Source organism: Musa acuminata, chromosome BXJ3-6, assembly GCF_036884655.1.
Source record: "Musa acuminata AAA Group cultivar baxijiao chromosome BXJ3-6, Cavendish_Baxijiao_AAA, whole genome shotgun sequence".
NCBI lineage: Eukaryota > Viridiplantae > Streptophyta > Magnoliopsida > Zingiberales > Musaceae > Musa > Musa acuminata.
Window position 1 is genome coordinate 26892143 of NC_088354.1, and position 21090 is coordinate 26913232.

Genomic DNA, 21090 nt, shown 5'->3' on the forward strand with positions numbered 1-21090 from the left:
GTCTTATTTATTATCCTACTTGTGGTTCGGACACTCTGCTCTGCGTCGTGGTAGTTCAACGATGATAGTGTTACGTCCCACTAGTCCGAGAACAAGGAATTGCATGACTGCTTTTGTTGTGGATTTGTGGGGGTGGAAACACCATGGAGAAAAGTACGTGATGAGTATTACAGTGCCAGTAGTAGTCAAAACGCAGCACATGTCAGGTTCTGCATTAGTCATAATTCGACTGATTCTGATATTTCAATAACTATTTCTCTAATGATTAGTTAACATGGCTACAGTGTCGATTACATCTAACGATAGAAAAAATTGATTGCCATATGACTATAGTTTGAGAAATCAAGATGACACTAAAAAAAGTTTGGATATCGACATGAAATTGAATTCATGATTCGAATAACCATTTGTACAATCTAACTTTTTTTTATGTGTACATATTTATAATACGACTGGTAGTGGAATAACTAATTGGGATCTGATAAGTGTTTAACAATGAACTTTTAGGAAATCATATGATTTAATTCTTTCTTTCTCCCTCCTCCATTATGTCCTTTAAGTTTTTATATATTTTTTTATTAGTCTTTTTTTTTTTTTTTTTTTGTCATTGTCTTCTCTACTTGTGTTTTTTTATTTCCTGGTTCTGATGGAAACTTAATAACTACGCCATCACTCATTTGTTCCTGATGACGTATGAAATGCTTCGAGTCTCGGCGTTCGGCACGATCCAACTCGCGACAGCGGAGTTGGCGCCCATCAACAGCCACGGCCCACCTCTCTTGGCCCTTTATGCGACCATGTCGGTACGAGAGTCGTGCCGAGAGTCGGGTGAGGAAGAAGAGCTTAACAAGTCTACCCACTCGCCTTCGAAAGACGGGAAAATAAACGCATCGCGAACTCTCACGATGGATCGCCCGACCCACCCCAATCTCCCAGGATCGGAACAAGGGGGAGGAGGAGGCGATGACGAAGAAGCAGTGGAGCTTGTCCTCTTCCACGCCAACGAATGCTACGTCTACTTGGTAACCCCGCAATCCCTTATATTCCTTCATTCTCGATTGCATCGTGTCTCCGGATCCAATTCTCACCCATTGTGTTCCTTGTGCTCTTCGATCCCGTGGGGCTTTCTGCACAGATACCGCCCAGGAAGAGCGCAGCATCTTACAGGTTTGCCCTCAGATTCCCGTTCCATTATTCGTACACAGATTAATGAGATTTTATCCACGATAGGGGTTATCGCGCTAATTTTGGTGCAGAATTCTTAGAATTAACTGCTCCTTTTGCTTTCCTATATCTATTGGGATTTATATTGTAAAACGTGGATGGTCGATTTGGTTGATTTCGAGATTAATCCGAGGAACGGATTCCCTTCATGCGCACTGTCAAGAAGTTTGCTAGTTTGTTGGTTTATTTTTCGTGCCTTTTTCTTTTCCAAACTCAGAATTTTTTTTTTATGCTGTTGTGATCGACTGGTTATTGATAAGTCTAGAGAGTATTAATGTGTATGGGATTGGAAATATGGAGAAGTAGATCTTCTCTGACTTGCTTGGACTATTCTTTGCTTATTAACTTGGAAAATTCTGATCCTTAACGCTTAAGCTTGCTGATTTGCTGTCTGCTAAGATGTGAGTCATGTGGTGGTTCATCTCTTTTGAATTCATTTTTTGCTTGGCCTTCCTGAGTGCAATGTACCACATATCTCTGCATACTGCCGTGTCATGAATGTCTAAAATCTGGCTTTTACATAAGGATTGGATGCTTATAAGAACTGAAACTGAAATTATTCAACTTCTTTGTGTCAATAGCGACTGTTGTTGTCTTTGCCTCATGAAATTTATTTTCTTTTATTTTATCTTTTAGCCGGTGGCTAGGATTTTGTTTCATTGATTCTGTTACCATTTATTCATGGATGTTTAATTGTTTGTTGGTCAACTTGTTCAGTCTTTTCTTACACCTACCCAAAATGTTCTAAATTTCCTGTGCAATCTTTTCTGCAATCTGATCCATGTGCTCACATTTTCGTCAGTGACATACATTCACTTCTAAGTAGCAAATGCTAAAGCACACTGTATTTTCCAAATAACTTTGTCGATTGCCAGGGCCGATGAGTGGAATGTCAACAAATGGGCATGGGAGGGGGTATTGAAGGTTGTTAGCAAGGGAAAGGAATGCATTATCAGATTGGAGGATAAAACATCAGGTGTTGCCATCTTTCTTATTAGAACATTAGATTAAGGAACCTTGTTATATATTCTTTCATCACGTGAATCATTTGCCCAGGGGAATTATATGCTAGAGCATTCTTGAGAGAGGGAGAACCACATCCGGTGGAACCTGTTATTGACAGCAGCAGGTCTGTTTCCTTCTTTCGGTTTTTTCTATAAATTCTATAGTCAATTTTAATTGCATCAATTTAGATTTTGAATTAGAGAAGCTGTCTCTTGAACAGTTCATGTCTAAAGGTGCAACACAGTTACAACATACTTTTTACTTTTTACATACATGAATCTCTATCCCTATTACTTCGTGTGTAGTCCTCATCTCATTCAGCCCCTTGATCATCATTTCTCTTTTCTCCAGGTACTTTGTGCTTCGAGTTGAAGAAAATATAGGCAAGTTCCTTACACTTCCTTTGAATTGTGTGATGCAAATTTTAGTAAAGCCTTTGTAAGCTTAGGCATTGATTGATATTCCAAGTGCATTCCAAGCAACCCCTGTTATTTTATCTAAAATTGTTTCCTTTTTCCACTTCAGCAATCAAATTTGCTGTATGCCCATTAGCACGAACGGATTGATATCTCAAGTGTCAAAACATATGATAGTTCTTACTCGATTATTCTTTAATCATGTTATTAAGTAGATCTTAAATCTACTTACAAAATTTTAGATTCAAACAGGTTATTCCCCAATGATATATTGACACAAGACTCGTAAGAGTCTGGAGATAGAGGCGAAAAAGTGATATGGAAAGTCATACTGTATGTTGAGCAGAAGAGGTTGTATACTTGGTGACATTGTAGATTTTATTTATAGTATCAAGTATTTTTGTCTAAATTCCAAATGAGGTAATTTTGGAAAATGAAGCCTGTCTTTAATTTTAGTGACAAAATGATGACAAACACTTTATGGCTTATGCCATACGTTTATGCACAAGAAGAATTAATGAGAGCTTGAACAATAAAGAATTTGAATCAGTAGGTCTGTCAGAAGTGAGCTAGTTAAGAGACTTGAAGGAACCATAAAACAGGACTTGGAAATTTTAGGCATATAGAGATTTAGAATGTTTCATAAGAATATGCAGCCAAGATTTTGTAACATGTTGAAATAAATGAATAAGGCTTTGATAGTGTAACTTCCAAGAGTATAGCCATTAGGGAACTGTGTCAAAACCTATTTTTAGAGTTTGAATAAGGTTTACATATTAACAAGCTCTACATTTCCACACGTTGGCAGTAGTGCTCTTAATGAGATGCTAGTAGATATTCAATTTTTTCTTATAAGTCCAGTATAAAACTGTCGTTAAATTTAGAAAGATTTGTGGTAGATGGTATATTGTGTTTGTTTTAGCTTTCATTCATGTTAGCAGCACATTGAAGTCTTTTAACTCATTTTTTAATACTATCATAAGGTTGTTGATATATGCAATGGTTTTGGTTTTCATTATTTAAGTTCACATTTGTTGCTGAACTGGTACATCAGAGGTTTTCTGTTGTAAGATGCAATGTAATGTTGGATGTTGAAATGTCTAAAAACTGCAGGTGGTCGGAAACGACATGCTTTTATTGGTATAGGATTTAGGGAAAGGACAGAAGCATATGATTTTCAAGCTGCTCTGCATGACCACATGAAGTATCCTTCTTTTATGCAAATAATGGCTTGTTAATTAACATTATAAACTTTTTGGTTTGTGTGGTATTTGCAAATTAGTTTCAGGTCTGGTGTGTAAGGTGGATCTTGAATTTGTATGTTTAAGAAGTTTGCTCCTTTACTTTATTTAAGATATCTAGACAAGAAGAAAGTTGCTGAAGAGATGGAACAACATTATCAGACAACGTCAACAGTTGATTATAGTCTAAAGGAAGGGGAAACTCTGGTACTTCAGTTGAAAAATGTAAGTTTATCTTTCTCTCCTCTTTCTCTCTCCCTTTCTTGACATACATATATACATACATGATTGCATGCATGTTCTGCTGTTATATCACTTTTGTTTAGGACAAGCACATCATTCGATAATCATCTTTTAGTTTGTTTCAAGTGAAGGCAAAACTATTCTGTTGCTTCTTGCAAGACATTGTTTAACCTCAATTTATTATCATGCCATTTGTCTTTGGAGATAATACAATATGAGGATATACCATTATGAACAAAAGGAACTGTAAATCAAGATATATATCTGATAGATATGCACTAATGAACCGACACTAGGACTTAATGAGTGTCATTTTAGTGAAGGCTTTCACATATTGAAGGATGGTGCAAAGGCCCCTGTCTCTTAACCAGGATGGTAGAAATCCAGTTGTGGTTCAACGCATCAAGGTCTGTTTCTTCTTAATGGCACTTTGTGCGACTGTTGCTGGCCCATTCTGCACTTCTCCCGTTGTGGAGCCAGGTTGTGCCTAGGAGGTTATTGCAAAAAAATGATTTAGAATAACTTATTTACGGACTGGATCTTATAGCAGATACAGATGTAGCAAGTTAACACAATAACCAATACTTATTGTAGCCTATATAATTTCCCATGTCTTCAGGGTTATCTATTTTCCATTTAGAACATGTATATACATACCACCATCTTTATCATCATTTCTGATATCCTTTTTCTTTGTTCATTTAAAGCAGGGATATTCATCTGACCATACAACCATCGTATCTTGTGCTCATTAAATAAACCCTTCTGGAAAAAAAAGAACATCTGAAAATGTAAACCTACTGGTATACATATTTTGGATTACTTCAAGTCTATGGATGTTCACAAGGTGATGAAAGGATCATGGAGTGATGAGAAGAAGTAAAAAAGTAATGTCAAACAAGACAAAAAGATAAAAAGTATCAGTTATTATTATTATTATTTTTTTGAAAACAAACTATTTCATTGAACTAGAAGAAATTAGCAAGTGGATTGGCAACCAAGGTCATCCAAAGTACTAAAGTGGTCAAAAGTTGCTTGATGTCAGCAATGATAGCTTAGAAGTGCCATGGAGTTTGATGAACTCCATTGATGTAGAGGATGACTGCTTGTGCATCATATTGGAGGTGGATGGAATTCCAGCCAAAGGCCGCAGCATGCTTAAGGCCCTCCAGGATGGCCAATGCCTCCGCATTGGCTGAGTTGTGCACCCAGCAAGATTGGCAGCCAACCACCAGAGTAGTAGAGGAAGGCAACTTGAGAATATACCCTATACTTGCAAGGTGATCGGGGGGAAATGAAAGAGCTGTCACACTGCAAGGTACAGTAAAAAAACTCCTCTGTAGGAGGAGGTTGAGGAAATATACTCCCGGTCCCCTCAGGACAAGGATATGGATCATAAGTTTCATTCACAAGGGTCAGGACCCTGATTACTAAGGTAGTGGGGTTAGCATGGTGGTTGCCAAATCGGACATCATTTCTATTGAGCCAAAGGGTCTAGAAGGAGTAAGAAATAATGTTGAGGATCCATCTAGCAACAGGTTTCTCATGTCCTTTGCCTTCCTGGAGCCAAGAGCCAGTTGACGAAGAATCAAAATGTTTAAAGTGTGGTCGTATTCTGTTCTGAAGTAGATTCCAAAAGGTGATAGAAGTACTACATTCAAGAAAGATATGAGCCGGAGTAACCTCGTAAGTGGTTTCACATATGACAGTCATCTACTTGGTGATGGAGAATGTGAGCAAACAAGTCCGAGGTAGGCAAATGATTCCAACAAAGTTTCCAAATAAAAAGTTTGACCTTTGGGGAAATAGAAAGGCTCCAAATTACCTTCCAGCCATGCTATCCTGTATTGTTAGAGTCAGCTTTAATAAACTGATAGGCATCGCTTGTAGAAAGAGAGCCCAATGGATTGGGCTGTCATATCCAATAGTCATCACAGGGGGGAGCCTAGAAATAAAAATCCTCAGAATCCGATCAGCTAAGGAGGAGTGGAAAAGAAGCTGGAGCTTAGGCAGATTCCAGCAGTTAAAGAGTCCAAAACTGAAGTTGTTATTTGTCCCTATTCTTTATACTCAATGCCATTTGATAGACATAATTGCTTGTTGTCTATTGATGGCTCTTTCCTTTTTTTCATTTTCTTTTGACCATTAGGGGGGTTAGCATTTGATCCTTGTACACTTATTTCTAGTAAGGACAACATTTTTTATAATCAAAACTGTTGTAATATTTGAGTTCACTTCAGTGAGGTTACCATACTTGCCTGTGACTTGTCACAGAAAGCTAAGTTCCTCTTCTGAAGGCGATGTAGATCTATATAATGAATGTGTTTTCACTTCAATCTGTCAAAAGCCGCACTGCTTTTTACTCATATGGCTGAAACTTTCGATGCATTGCACTTTCCTTGGGTTCATCTTGCATTTTTACTTGACCTTTCAACCAATGCAGTTATTTCATTGCTTAAAATCTTCTGCAAAGTTTATCAAACCATACTTGCAACAAATTTGGAAAAAGAAAGGTTTATCACACGAATGCTAAACAACTAAATGTAAGACTAAGATTCCAGCTTCGTCTGTTTACATGATAAGATTTATTTGATTTACAATAGTTCATAAGCATGTTCTCACTTGCAATAAGCACCATATTCTTTTCTTAACAGTGCATGATTGAGGCACCTGATATGAGTTAAACATGTCTTCATCAAAACCTTTCCAAGTGAAGCAAGGAGTCTTTCTTGATAGATTGGTTGGCTTTGTTTACGTTTTCTCATGATTGTTTGCAGTGTGATGTGGTTATTCTTAGCTAACTTATCTTTGAAACTCTCTTGGATATGCTTCCACCATAAATTCACATGGTCACATCTTGGTTGCTGACCTGGTGAAACTGATTGTGAAATTGTACACCTGTGGCAGAAAGGAGGTCAAAAGGTAAAGTCTGCATGTTTGGAGCAGAGCCTGAACAATCTTTCATTGGATGGTAAGACAAAAACCCAAGAAGGTTCTATTTGCCTGAAACCACCTCCTCCTCCACCTGCACCCCTTTCGCCGGTAAAACCTGCTGAAAGATCATCCTTTACTTCAGAGCCATCTACCACGGAAGACACTGAGTTGCATTCCAAGGTTGAACTTTCACCCAAAGAAACATCGAAGAACATAGAAAGCAGTGCACAAAATGCCATAGATGATGACTTTGGTGATTTTCAGGCAGCCGGCTGATTTTTGTAATCTGCACCTATCTTCTGCACTTGGCTCTTGTCGTGTTGATGTATCGTTACGTTTTGTGGTCGGTTGGTGTACCAAGACTTGGTGTAATTAGGATGGTTGGTTACAGTGAGATATATAACATTTGCTTTCTTTCAAATGATAATGAGCAATTGTACTCAAATATCAAAGTAAACCCTTGCATGCTTTTATGCAATCATATCGGTTACTTCTCTTTCTAACTTTTCTATGATGCATGCATTCATTCATTCATTCATGTTAGACTTTGTTCGCTACATTTTACACTTCGTTTGAACACTATCCTCACAACGTTTGCAAGAGTCCTGATAAATTATGAGAAAGATATGCTTCATTTGAGAGTGCAATCTGCTGGCCATTATGCGAATCAGTTTTCAAAATACTTGGGAGACATGTTGTCACAAGGTAACATGTCAATTACATGTTAATCAGTGGCATCTTTAACATTTAATGTCACACGATAAGAATGACATGAACAAGAAGATGCCATAAACATAATTCGAGAAACTTCCAAATAAAAGTGTATTCACCCAACCGAATTTTAATCACATATAAATCTATTCAATTATTAAGGCTATTCACATATTTTTTCCATTAACATGAATGAAAACTCAGGTTAAGCATGCCAAACCATAATTAACAGCAGCAATATGAGCTGAAAAGATATTTAAATACCTACAGAAATTATAATATTTTTATATTATGATAATTTTAAAAATCATTGATACTATTTATAATTCTAATTAACAGTCAGTGATACGGACATTAAATACAATAAAACATATATATATATATATATATATATATATATATATATATATATATATATATTAGTTTTTATATTTTGTGAGGATATATGTATATAGAAAAACAACTTAAATTTGGAGGGATGAATATGGAAATCACTTATTTCCGAGGAAGATATAGGCAATTTTCTTTTATATAAGCAAAAATTGGCTCGAGATTCTCGGAGAAGACACCTGTCGCGCGCTCACTGTCACGTGGGGTGACGTCATCTGGGGCGTGATCTACCAACCTGTTCCCATTCGATCACAGCAACTGCATCTTATATATTAGAAATTGTCGGATGGGATTTACCCAATCACTGTTTGCTGTCTATTTATAAACATCAGATCACATAAAGCTTCTCAAATATCTGCACGGGAGACAACAGAAAGCTTCCTTCGCACTATTTCCACGTTGGCTGCTCCTCTCTCTCTCTCTCTTAATCCAATACCCCATCTCATGGCGGCGACGATTTCCTTGGCTACCTCGTCCACCCCTCCCGCCTCCCGCGCCAAAATCCAGAAACCAGCGCCCGGAACCCTGGTCCTCGGATCCTCCGCCGCCTCGCTGTCGTCGTCCTCCATATCGCTGCGGCACGTCGTGCCGGCCGGACGGGGTGGCGGCCGCGGCGCCGCCTTCGGTGCTCGGATGGTGTCGATGCCCTCTGTCGAGAAGCCCCCGCCGTCACTCGACTTCGAGACGTCGGTTTTCAAGAAGGAGAAGATTACCCTTGCCGGCCACGACGAGGTTCTTTTACCCTTCGCCACCATTTGCTTCCATCATTCTAGGGTTTTGGTGATTCTTATGGTTTCTTGTTTTGGTATCAGTACATTGTTAAAGGTGGAAGGGATTTGTTCTACTTGTTGCCGGACGCATTCAAGGGGATCAAACAGATTGGGGTGATCGGATGGGGATCTCAGGTGAAATGAAAGAAATCGTTTCTTTATTTCGAGTTCTTTTTTCTCGTTGTTTCTTTAATTTGTAGATGCAGTAATTTCTTTTCTTGCAAAAAATTATCCTCCTAAATTGGTGTAAAAATATTTTTCTAGTAATTCTTTAGAGTGTTATATGAATTTGTGACTATGAAAGTATGAATAAATGGTGATAGAAGAACCACTTGTGGCAGATTCAGTGGATAGCTGCATGGGATTCGTTGCAATAATATCTGCAGAACAGACTTTCTGATTATGTTATACTATGTATTGCAAATAATCAAGAAAATTTACAGAAATTAGATAATGTTAGTTTTAACTATTATATGCACGTAGATAACTCCATAGTTTTCTTTTTTTTTTTTTTCATGGAAGAGGTTGACCATCTTAAATATTTATGTTTTATTATATTGTTAAAAGGATTATGGTAATATTGTCATTGGTGAATTTAGCAGTATGATAAGATTATTTCACTTTTTGTATTCTCCATTAATAAATTACAGTGTTTTTTTTTTTATAATCTAGTGGTTGGCTGTTGGTTTAGTCTGTTGTTTACAGAGATGACACAAACCCGTTTCAGTTTTTCTTGTACCTCAATGCACATTCTCATTCAACTTCTCCTTTAATTAGGTTTAGAGACTGGCTCCCATCCTTACCATCTTTTACAATAGCTCAATATTTAACTTTCTTGTTTATCAGTCTTCTTTGTTTACCTAATGCCAAAATTTCTGTTGCTCTACAGGGCCCTGCACAAGCACAGAATTTGAGGGATTCACTTGTGGTGGCAAAGTCCGACATTGTGGTCAAGGTGACTGTACTTATGTGTTTTATGTGTTTCTGATTTATCACAGATTCAGAAGTGACAAACTTGTTCATTATGTGAAATTTAACTAATATGTGATTCAAAGTTCCTTCAGAAGACTCGCTTACACACATTGGAATGCTCTCAGTATGGGTTAGCTGGCAGAGCCAGATGAAGTACCAAATTGTTAATTAACTAACTATCTCTTGTTGCATTTGGTGACCAAATTGAAAATGGGATTCCCAGTAGTTTCCGTATATTTCTACCAAGAGTCGTATCATGCATGTTTTAATTCTTTACTTTCTGAAGTTATCATCTGCAGATTGGTCTGAGGAAAGGTTCTCGTTCTTTTGATGAAGCACGTGCAGCTGGATTCACCGAAGAAAATGGAACTTTGGGTGATATCTGGGAGACAGTTGCAGGCAGCGATCTTCTTCTGCTGCTGATTTCTGATGCTGCACAGGTCAGCAATAATTATAGCCCTTGCAGTTCAACCAATCCCCTCTTCAGTATTATATGATGTGTGTTAACTGGACACTTGTGAGCACGCCTAAGAATTGTGTCAGATGCAAGCTTGTATATCCTGATAATTACCCATGATCTAAACATGTGGTCTTTATCTTTTTTGAATGTCAACTTGAAGAAGTTGACATCCATGGCCTTTGAGTTTCTCCATAGACCTTTTAGAAAATCACATTCTTGTAGCATATCTATGTAACTATCATATTCACTATTCTTCTTCCATGGGTTCTCGTTTCTGCTTTTAGTTTTTGTCTTCTTCCATGTGTATATAACTATCATATAAACTATTCTTTTAGAAAGTCACTTGCAATACATGTCCAAATTTAGTTGTTTTGTCTTTATATAGGCAGCATGATTTTATGTAGATATACTGCTCTTAGCATGGCAGTTATCTTATACACTACTGATCTTAGCAAGATTTGAGTTAGAGCAGTATTAGTTATGGATGAATCTGTCAAATTTCATGTAATTATATTCATTGATTTTAGGTAACAGGATTCAATGTTTGCAAGACTCAGGGTAGAAGTCAATAACAAATCTAAGTCGAACCATGTTAACTGAAACTTTTATAATTGTTCAACTTTAGCTATTTGATATGGTTGAGAGCCTTGTTTTGCTAGGATTTACTAAATGATGAGTGAACAGTTTGTATCACTTAGATAGAAATCAGAGGGAACTTTTTCAGAGTTAAGGAGTCCTTGAAAAAAAAAAAGGCTCAAAACCGTAAGTGGTAAAGTTCCAAAATTTTCTCTTTTACTTGGTAGCTTTTTTTATTGATTGAAACCCAATCGATCATGGTCATTATTGTTTCAGTAATAGAATATTAATTTATTCTCTACTTAAACCAATCTTACTGATAGCTTTCGTATTTCATTAATAGTATGTTAATTTATTATTTACTTAAAACCAATCGTATTGGTAGCTTATATTAATAAGAGTCTGATTAATGTTCTAAACAATTAAAGACGACTAAATAATATTGATAATAGAATACCCTAGTCAATGTTCAAAAGCAAATTGTTTGTATATTATGGATTGAGTCTTATTTGTTACTGTCTTTTGTCCTTTTTCACAGCATACCTTGGTAGCTGAACTTTTTGATTTAATGTTTCTTCAAGATTTCATTGCAAGTCTTTCTGGAGCATGTTCCACAGATTTTGCATTCCACTTTAGGCCTGAGACTTGTATTAACCAACAGTTCTTAAATCCTTTTTAAACATTTTTTAACATATTTTTCCATGGTGCATGAACTTCTGCAACTAGGCATATTGGTAATTTCATAACAATTCTAAAGGTAACATGAAAAATTGTTTCATTTTTTTGTTTTCAGGCAGACAATTATGAAAAAGTATTCTCTCATATGAAACCAAACAGCATTCTGGGGCTGTCACATGGTTTCCTTCTAGGGCACTTGCAGTCCCTCGGCCTTGATTTCCCCAAGAACATCAGTGTAATTGCTGTGTGCCCCAAGGGAATGGGTCCATCAGTGAGAAGGTTATATGTTCAGGGTAAAGAGATAAATGGTGCTGGGATTAATTCTAGTTTTGCTGTACACCAGGTAATCTATAAGTCTAAAGTTGGTTTGTAAAGAGATTGTGAATTGTATCTATTATCTTTCCATGTCCACAAAAGATTGCTAGCTTAACGAGGTTTCACATACTTGTCTTCAATGTGAGCAGGATGTTGATGGCAGGGCAGTGGATGTTGCTCTTGGATGGTCAGTTGCTCTAGGATCTCCTTTTACATTTGCTACGACATTGGAGCAGGAGTATAAGAGTGATATTTTTGGAGAGCGCGGTAGGCCCATTCACCTGCAAATTTATTGCTTGTGTACGGTGCCTGACCTTATTTAGTTATGCTATTTTTAGGTATTTTGCTTGGTGCTGTGCATGGAATTGTGGAAGCATTATTTAGAAGGTACACCGAGAATGGAATGAGTGAAGAGCTTGCTTACAAGAACACTGTTGAGTGCATCACAGGAATCATATCAAAGACCATTTCAACAAAGGTAACTTTTATCTAACATGTGATTGTATGACATCAAGAGGACTAATTCTCAAGCATGCAATGATTTCAGGGGATGCTCTCTGTATATAGTGCTTTGACCGAAGAGGGGAAGAAAGAATTCAATGCTGCATATAGTGCATCATACTATCCTTGCATGGATATATTGTATGAATGCTATGAGGATGTTGCCTGTGGAAGTGAAATCTGCAGTGTTGTATTAGCTGGACGGCGCTTCCAGGTAAGCTCTTAATTATGATATATTATGTCAGCTCTAACTGATTAAAACTTGATTGATATTGTTCTTGGTGTTTGTTCAAGTACTTGATATATTATAACAGTAGGTAGTTTGTCGAATTGATGCAAATGGGTTTTCTTTTATTACTTGTTATAGGCGATGGTGGATAAAATTTGATTATTTTGCTTGATAGGAAAAGGAAGGGCTTCCAGCTTTCCCAATGGGTAAAATCGATCAAACACGAATGTGGAAAGTTGGCGAGCGAGTTCGTGCTACACGTCCTGCAGGTGATTTGGGCCCCCTACATCCCTTTACAGCTGGAGTTTATGTAGCTTTGATGATGGCTCAGGTACAAGATTGTCTTCGTATTTATCTCCTACCAATCACATAACGTGAAAATTTTCTTTTGTCGACATGGTTATAAACGTGCAGATTGAAATCTTAAGAAAGAAAGGGCATTCTTACTCTGAGATCATCAACGAGAGCGTAATCGAATCTGTGGATTCCCTGAATCCTTTCATGCATGCTCGTGGGGTGTCATTCATGGTGGACAATTGTTCTACTACTGCACGACTGGGATCGAGAAAATGGGCCCCGCGTTTTGACTACATCCTCACACAGCAGGCATTTGTCTCAGTGGATAAAAACAGATCTATCAATCAGGACCTTATCAGCAACTACTTGTACGATCCAGTTCATGATGCCATAGGAGTATGCGCACAACTGAGGCCGACTGTTGATATATCAGTGCCTCCCGATGCAGATTTTGTCCGTCCAGAACTGCGACAATCGAGCAACTAGGATCCGAGGTGAGTTTCTGATGGTACTATTTTGGCATGTCTGAGGGCTATATCACAGGTTTAGCTTAGTCGAGGTGTAGTTTTGTTCGGGAGTTTATGAGATGCAGGGTCTAGTTCTCCGAACAACCCGAACTTTATGCTATCCATGCTTCGAAGTGCCAGAATAAATTAGCCCTCCTTTTCAAATTCCTGTTATTTCTTTCCATGCGATATTTAAGATAAAAATCCTTGTTACAGTAAAAACACCTGTTCGATAATGCTCCAGTTGTCCCACCCTTTTTCTACCGCTTTGTAACTCGACGAACCCCGAACATGATACGGACGACTGGCTGGCGAGAGACCCGTGATGACCAATGCAAACACCAAAGCTTTTCAATGCCATAGGATATTATCAATATTTAAGATAAAAATTAGACATCCGAATTCTCATCACCCAAACATATGCAGGGAAATAACAACAAGAACCTGCTTGTATAATGATTACACGAATGAAGTTAATATTCAAAAAATAAGCAATTAAAAACGACAATAAGATACACGAAACTACCAGAGAAACCAAGGAAACGACAAAATAGTATAAAGATGGGAAAAGGACCTAAGAGGCTGCCTCTACTAGAGGAGGTGACTCGGTGACCTCTGGTGAAGCATTTGTGCTGCTCACTGGCTCCACAACTGGTGGGGTGCCATTCGATTGATCAGCTGGAGGAGGAGCTTCCAACATTAGTGGCTTATCTGTCTGGGTGTTCAGTGTGTTCTGCGATGTAGCCAAGTCGCTTTGCACTGGAGTGGGTTCGGGACTCTGTGTTGCGGTGGAGGGACCCTGAGATGTGGCGGCTGAAGCAGGTGGCTTTTTGTTAATCGTGATGGGAGGAGCTGACAGAGATGCCATCCCGGGAGGAAGGATTTCTATGGGAGGCTTCTTTCCAGCTTCTGCTAGGCTTGTAAACTTTGGATCCTCAAGTGATGCCAAAAATGCTGAAGCAGCATCAGTTTTGACAGAAGGTGCGTGCTCAAGCTCCTTCTGTAGCATCTTGTTCCACGTCTGGACCAAGTTCTTCAGTGTAGGGCGACCATGGGCCTGGGAGAACAAAATTTAGGATTTAGAATCATATAGAACTGACAGCGTTATTGGAGCCAAACTAGGAAAAAGGAACATCCAAACAAATTTAAACATCAGTGGGAATTTTCTTTCGCTACAGAATAGCCCTGCTTTCCTTGTTCTTGAAAGGTTACAAAAATATACATGCAACTTCAATTCAAATATTTGGATCTGTAGGGAATATCTTGGGTAGCTACCACAACAATCTTGAGGCAAGTGAGTTGTGTAGGATTTCTAGATATCAGGCTGAACTAGGAACGTGAAAACCATACATCTGTTCTTAGGGCTCAGGTTGACATGTTGAAAAACCTTGGCCAACCATACTCGGATTATTGGATTGAACCAGAAAGGCCTCTCTCTCTCTCTCTCTCTCTGTGGTATATCTCCATCACCTCTCCTGAACTCGTCGATGTCTGTCACTCTTGGTGTGAAATACGATTCTCTTATGATATGCCCCAACAATCCTAGATCAGAATGATGTTTAATTGGAACTTTTGCAGATTAAATATTTTGGACCACACATTTGTAGGCTTGTTATAGCAAGTCCAGAGTATGTTGTCCTATAGGTCCAAATTATGACAAATGAATCAGAGCAACATTAAGGATTACTTTTATATTAACATTGTTGAATCTCAAATTTTGATAATGAAACCAATTGATAAAGTTATGATCTAATATGCATTTTGAGTGACGCAGGACTAAGTTCGAGCATTAGGTTGTAGGATCGGACATTGCGCCAAAAAAATCGGATGTTGCGAAAGGTCAACATGCCGATTGGGCAATACGCCGAAGGATCGAACGAAACGACCTATAACAGTGTTCCAACGATCAAATTGATCGTTGGAGCCCTTTCTTGTGATAGGAGTCCAACAATATCGAGTCAAACTGCTCAAGGAACTACATACAACTGCTCAAGGAACTACATACACCTAACGATCATAGTCATCCGCCCAGTATGCAAAGGCAAAGGAGAAGGTAGTAGCATCAATCGCATCGTTAGAAAGAATCGAGTCGGGCGACGAGACACCTTCACAATCGCATTTAACAACTCGCTCGATCCAGAGCATGATAGCAACACGGACAGTAGTGCCTCGACGGATGATAGCGGCGACGCCGAGCAATCGTTGGTCTCGTCTACACAACTTGAGGGTAGTGCATGAACCGAGGAGGAATATTTTACACATGCCACCCAAGATTCAAATCATGGAACTTGACAAGGTACTGATCAAGTTTGTGTGGAAGGGGAAGACAATGGATAAATTTGAGCAGATGCGACAGAGCCTACATGATGTAGATAGTCATACTTCTCTGAGCAATAGTATCATAGAGAGCAACATATCAGTAGCAAATGTGGAAGTTCTAACATTCACCAATATGATTCATGACGATCAACCTACGATTATCACCACATTGATGCACCAATGACATACGGTGTATCAATACACTATGTCATGAGATCAATTTCAGGATTAGGTCCAACAAACATATCATATTGATATGCAAATGTATAGGATCGAGAACCCCGATCCACCACTCGTGGAGGCTCGCCGTTCGTTTTGGTAGTAGAATAAACAATTAGATATATATACTTGTATGATTATTTAATTCATTTGAATTTTAAAATTTATATTATAATAAAATAATCTAACAATTTAAATGATTTTTCTATAGATATTTCAATATTTACAGAAGGACAATCTGTAATAGACCGAAATATGAACTTTGCACAAGGCTATTCCTCAAAGCCCAAAAAAAGACATGACACTATTCTTACCTAATTTACATTGATTTTGTTAAATTTATACTATTACTATATTTATTTCTAACTTAAAAACCCTATCCTAACTTTTTTTTTCCTATTTTTCAGATATTTTCAGAGGATTTTACACCTAAATTACGCATATCGCACTATACCGACAAAGCTCGAAACTCTGGTACGATGCAAAATTTCAACTCTTGGTTGTTAGCATATAGGTCATCAGGTTGTGTCGTGACGATGTTAGTTACGACAGCTAAATGTCAGTCACATACTCATTCTTACATGGTTCCCAAAAAAAAGAAAATTCACTAAAGGCTATTTTCAGATATCTACCTAATTTTGTTAATTAATTTGCAGCCATTTCTTTCTGTTCCAAAAAGAAAAAAGAGGTTAATGTAGGAAGACATTGCATTTTCAAGTATCTACCTAAGATCATATACCAAATAGTATCTAATATTGGGAGATTCAGTATTTTTGACATGATTGAGAGTATTCCTGTAATTAAAAAGGGGCATCTCACATGTCCAATGGCTCCTGTGGTATTTGAAACGTCTTCTTCCTAATTAATTCACAAATCTTATAAATAAACCTCTTAAAGGAATAGAAGGCCTTGGATACTTACATGAGCATGTAGTACAGCCTCTGCAAGCATCCCAGTGTCCTGCCATGCCTTCTCCATTAATGCATTATCTCCTAAAACTGCTGCAGAAAATGCTGCTTCACGCCCATGACCCGCTACAATCAGATTATTTATCAAACCCTGAAAGAAACAGCAGTGTTAATCAAGTGTTTTGGAGTACTGAATGAGGAAAAAAAATTCATGAATTGACTTGCATGTAAACTGGCACATGCATGTCAAATGCTTCTCCCACTAGCTTTTACTTCAATTGCTAGGTGTTCACCTTACAGTCGCAAAAATGCTAATCATATGGCCCTTTTGCACAAGTCTTTAGATTGCCAGGTGTTCACATTTTATTTGCTAAATTGCTGATTCTATGGCCTGTTGCACAAGCATCATTAATGGTAACCGCAAGATATTCTAACTGATCTTGTCATTTCTCAACCAAATATTTAAAAGACAAATAATAGATCCTGATTAGTTGCAGTCCACCTACATGGATCCCTTTCACACCATTAAGCTTATTTTCAGTTGTATTTCTCATCATTTTACATGATTGCAATCAATTTCTTTTTCTTCTTTGCCTTGTTAGTAGCACCTCTTTGTCTCAATGACAATAACTCTAGGCATACGTAGTTTGCTAACTGCTGAGAGATCCGATTCATATAAAACATTTATCCGTATAATTGTCTTATAAGATCTCCTTTTAATTTAGAGAAAATACATCATGATTACTATTCTAATTAAATATTGATTATATAATTTTATGTGACTGATATCAAATTTCCCTGTCTAATAATCTGCCAAGCAAAATAAAATTCAATTAAAACTTATTATCGACATATTTGGAAGGGTATTGGACGTGATTTGGTAGTTTGGAGCTAATCATACACACCAGGTTGTGCTGAAAGTTTAAGGATGCATTTAATAAAAAAATTGATAACAATTTCCTACTTCTCAAAGCGTAGTCTCCAATTAATGAATGGAAATGGACCTTTTTCACTTTGAAAGACCATGGTTCCATGCAAAAATTTCGTATAACAATAATCATAACCAAGACGAACATCTTTATTTTACTTGGTTTGTTGTCATTTAGTAGTTTTCCTAAATGTTGAGAAATCAGTACAGGGATTGACTTGTCTTATACCACAGAAAGAGGGTACTACATAGAGGTTGGTAGGTTGATTCTATGAACCATATCCACTTCCTATGAAGATCTATATGAGATGTTTCTAACTCTGTAATCCCCATATAAGCTATAAGCCGCACCTCCAACAGGTAGACAGATGCAAGCATTAAACATAAAACTGACTTTAAAAAATGTTATTAAATTAAAAGAAAAAACTAAGCAAGTCATTGTGACAAGTAAAAATATTTTACTTTTGGTTACATGTGATAGGCCTTAAGAAAAGTTTTAAGTCTGCAAAGAATAACCTACGATAAACTTTCAATTTTCTTGTTTACTAAGTATTTCCTCAGCAAGAACCAATAAGATTGTGAGATATGCCTTCATGTTGTTATGCTTCATGAAAGATGCTGTTGGCGGCAACTGTTGGATGTCACAGCAGCCTCTCTCAAGTCTGTAGGTTGTCGATTGGAACCTCCACCACCGCCTCAGCATCTACCTCCTCCCATCATCGGCATTGCTTCCTATGGTTCATACAGTCATTCTCCTCCACCACCTCTCTCCTTGTTCTCTCGCTCCCCTCTTCTCTGCCTCTTTCTCTTTGGTCCATGGCATACCAGACTACATCCGGTCCAGCCAGGGACCAAATCTAGTCTTCGACTGATTACTGAAACCTTGATTAGGACCAAAGAACAAAAGTTCACTGGGACGAGTTTGTACCAGCAGAAATTTATTGGTCAGTCATGAACTAGGATGCAAACATATTGGTATTCTGTGTCAGTAAACCAATATGGACCAGAACTGTACTGGTCTGGCCATGGACGGACATTGTGTAAATTTTACTTAATCAGGAAGGAGATAAGCAAGTATAATAGGTATTAATCAAGGCATTATTAGCCTGACAATGACTCCCTAACCCTTTAAAGTGCTTGAGGTAACAACTAAGTAGGAGGCACAATGGTGCAAGACACAAGCAATATATGGTTAATTTACGCAATCTTGAGAACAGGCGCACAACTAAAATAATTAAGATACTGAAGGATATGGGTTTACAAATGATGTTCAACATCTTAAATACCATCAAATTACATCATAAATAAATTTTAAAAATTCATAAGGATCTCAATCCAAATGTATTTTACCACAAATCTGCCTGTACAATACTTGGGAAAGACCATGAGCATCTAACTTTGTGATAAAATACTAATAAGCAACAATATAATCAACACAAATTTGATTTGACCTTGAAGAAAAAGTAAGAAAGAAAACAGCCACCTAAGCTAAAACTTTAGATTAGAATGCTCATCCATGAGGTATGCGTTAATTAAAGTGTACTTATGCTAACCACTTAAGATATGCCTATGTTGTAGCTAAAAGAATAATACTTTTATAGCAATTGAAAAGGATAGTCTACATACTGAAAGTCTGGTTAGCTCTCCATGATTTGCAAGTCGTAGTGCTAGTCCTCTCAAAACTTGACCTTTCAAAGCACCCTTCACAGATCCAGCAGCAGCCAACCTTTTGAGAGCTTCACGAGCAATATCAGCTTGTCCTGTAGCATCTGCAGCATCAATAAGGTCCAAAAACTCCTTAGCAAATTTTGCTATACCCTGGACAGCATCCACAAGATTTTCCTGCTTAACAGCAGTTAGACTAAGAATCTCAGTGATATCTGCAGCTGTAGTTTCTTGACCAACATCCCTGCTATTGCTCATCGTCAACAAGCACTGCAAGGCCCTCTTCAAGTCATTGCTCTGCATAGCCAAGTCAAACTCTAACCTGGTGTAAATTAGTGTAAATTAAGTCATATTAGCTCTTGATTTAAATCAGTGTAAAATACACAATAGTAGACCAATTCATGCTCAACTACAAAACAAACAAGGAGTCAATTAATATTGCATGTTATTGGTGATGATTACAAATTAACTACCCTTTTTTACAGACCTCTTGGATATTCCTGGCAAATGAAGAGCTTCAGTTGCATATCCCATCCCAAGCATGAATTGAGCCAAATCATCATGATGCTCACGACTAAGCCTAGTTGCCCTGCAGAGGTAAAGGAATACTCGCAGGTCTTCTTGAGGAAATTCAATGCAAAATAAAAATGATATATTAGAATGGTAATAATACCATTTCACTGCACTAACTGCATCTCCATATGCAGCAAGACACCGGCAACGAATACCTGGATGGCTGAGAGACAAGGCATGTGCACACATATGCCTGAAAACAGATGTCAAAGCGGCCATAAAAGGAAGCAAACAAAAGGATCACCCCAGATTTGGGAAAGGCAATTAGGTAACCAGGAGTTGAAGAAACTAAAAGAAGAAACCTAACTAATCTGAATCATTTATGCAGTGGATGATTAAGAAAATACACCATAGTGTTTACCCTTCCATTATGCACATGCAATAAAATGTGAATAAGAGTAATCTTACCAAACATCTTGCGATGTGATTACTGAAAGTTCTTATATAATTGTCAGATTCTCTTTATTTGAATAAATAATACTGAATCATAATTTGAATTTACACTGCCTGTGTGAATCATAATTTGTGATGTGATTCCATATGTAGTTAATTTCTTCGAAATTGCAAAACTTTTTCAGAGGGAAATCAGATGGTAATTTAGGTTTTTTTCAGGAAAATCTTTCCAAGATGAAAAGTCATATCATGGTTCACCACCAAATTGTAATGTATATAGGGCTAACAGTTGAGCTAAAGATGTTGTAATTCAATGGCGAACTAATTTCTTTTATCTTAATTTCACTCTATTTTAGGGCACCTTGTGTTTTGAGTGAGATTTGTTCAGCAAATAATGATAATAAAAAGTATTACTTTAAAAGGTTTATTAGCTCTGACAATTTTGAAGTATCAAGTTGACAAGGAATCCTATTAACATTTAAGCTCATTATGGTTATGCTATATGTTATATTAAGTCAGCATTGTCCAGTTTAGGATCATTAAATGCTCTAAGATACATGTCTGACCGAAGCAGTACATTTACAACCAATTATTTGATGCACTTGAGTTTTCTTCCA

General features: G+C 37.5%; 3 protein-coding genes across 4 annotated transcripts in view; 2 read left to right on the plus strand and 1 right to left on the minus strand.

The window, feature by feature from the left end:
* Window positions 1-671: 671 nt before the first annotated feature.
* On the plus strand, window positions 672-7508 carry LOC135639598 (uncharacterized protein At1g03900-like). 2 transcript variants are annotated; one of them, XM_065153435.1, is made up of 9 exons: window positions 672-1022; window positions 1136-1167; window positions 2100-2200; window positions 2281-2353; window positions 2581-2612; window positions 3759-3849; window positions 4000-4111; window positions 7037-7100; window positions 7206-7508. In XM_065153435.1, the coding sequence occupies exons 1-9, from the start codon at window positions 687-689 to the stop codon at window positions 7337-7339; spliced, it is 975 nt and encodes a 324-aa protein (XP_065009507.1). In that variant the 5' UTR covers window positions 672-686; the 3' UTR covers window positions 7340-7508. The 2 variants fall into 2 exon arrangements, with proteins under 2 accessions (XP_065009507.1, XP_065009506.1); XM_065153434.1 differs by having other exon boundaries at window positions 7037-7508.
* A 1022-nt stretch (window positions 7509-8530) lies between these two features.
* Window positions 8531-13633, plus strand: LOC135641006 (ketol-acid reductoisomerase, chloroplastic-like). Its single transcript, XM_065155941.1, has 10 exons — window positions 8531-8896; window positions 8977-9069; window positions 9824-9889; window positions 10206-10346; window positions 11736-11963; window positions 12085-12202; window positions 12274-12413; window positions 12483-12650; window positions 12841-12996; window positions 13080-13633. Exons 1-10 carry the CDS (start codon window positions 8609-8611, stop codon window positions 13446-13448), a joined length of 1767 nt encoding a protein of 588 aa, XP_065012013.1. The 5' UTR covers window positions 8531-8608; the 3' UTR covers window positions 13449-13633.
* A 262-nt stretch (window positions 13634-13895) lies between these two features.
* Window positions 13896-21090, minus strand: part of LOC135641005 (uncharacterized) — a 29972-nt gene continuing 22777 nt past the window's right edge. Inside the window, exons 17-21 of the mRNA XM_065155940.1 lie at window positions 20181-20273; window positions 19995-20096; window positions 19469-19829; window positions 16928-17065; window positions 13896-14525 (exon numbers count right to left, since the gene is read on the minus strand). Coding sequence (XP_065012012.1) covers window positions 14043-14525; window positions 16928-17065; window positions 19469-19829; window positions 19995-20096; window positions 20181-20273 — 1177 coding nt within the window. The 3' untranslated portion in view covers window positions 13896-14042. The remainder of the gene's footprint in view (window positions 14526-16927; window positions 17066-19468; window positions 19830-19994; window positions 20097-20180; window positions 20274-21090) is intronic.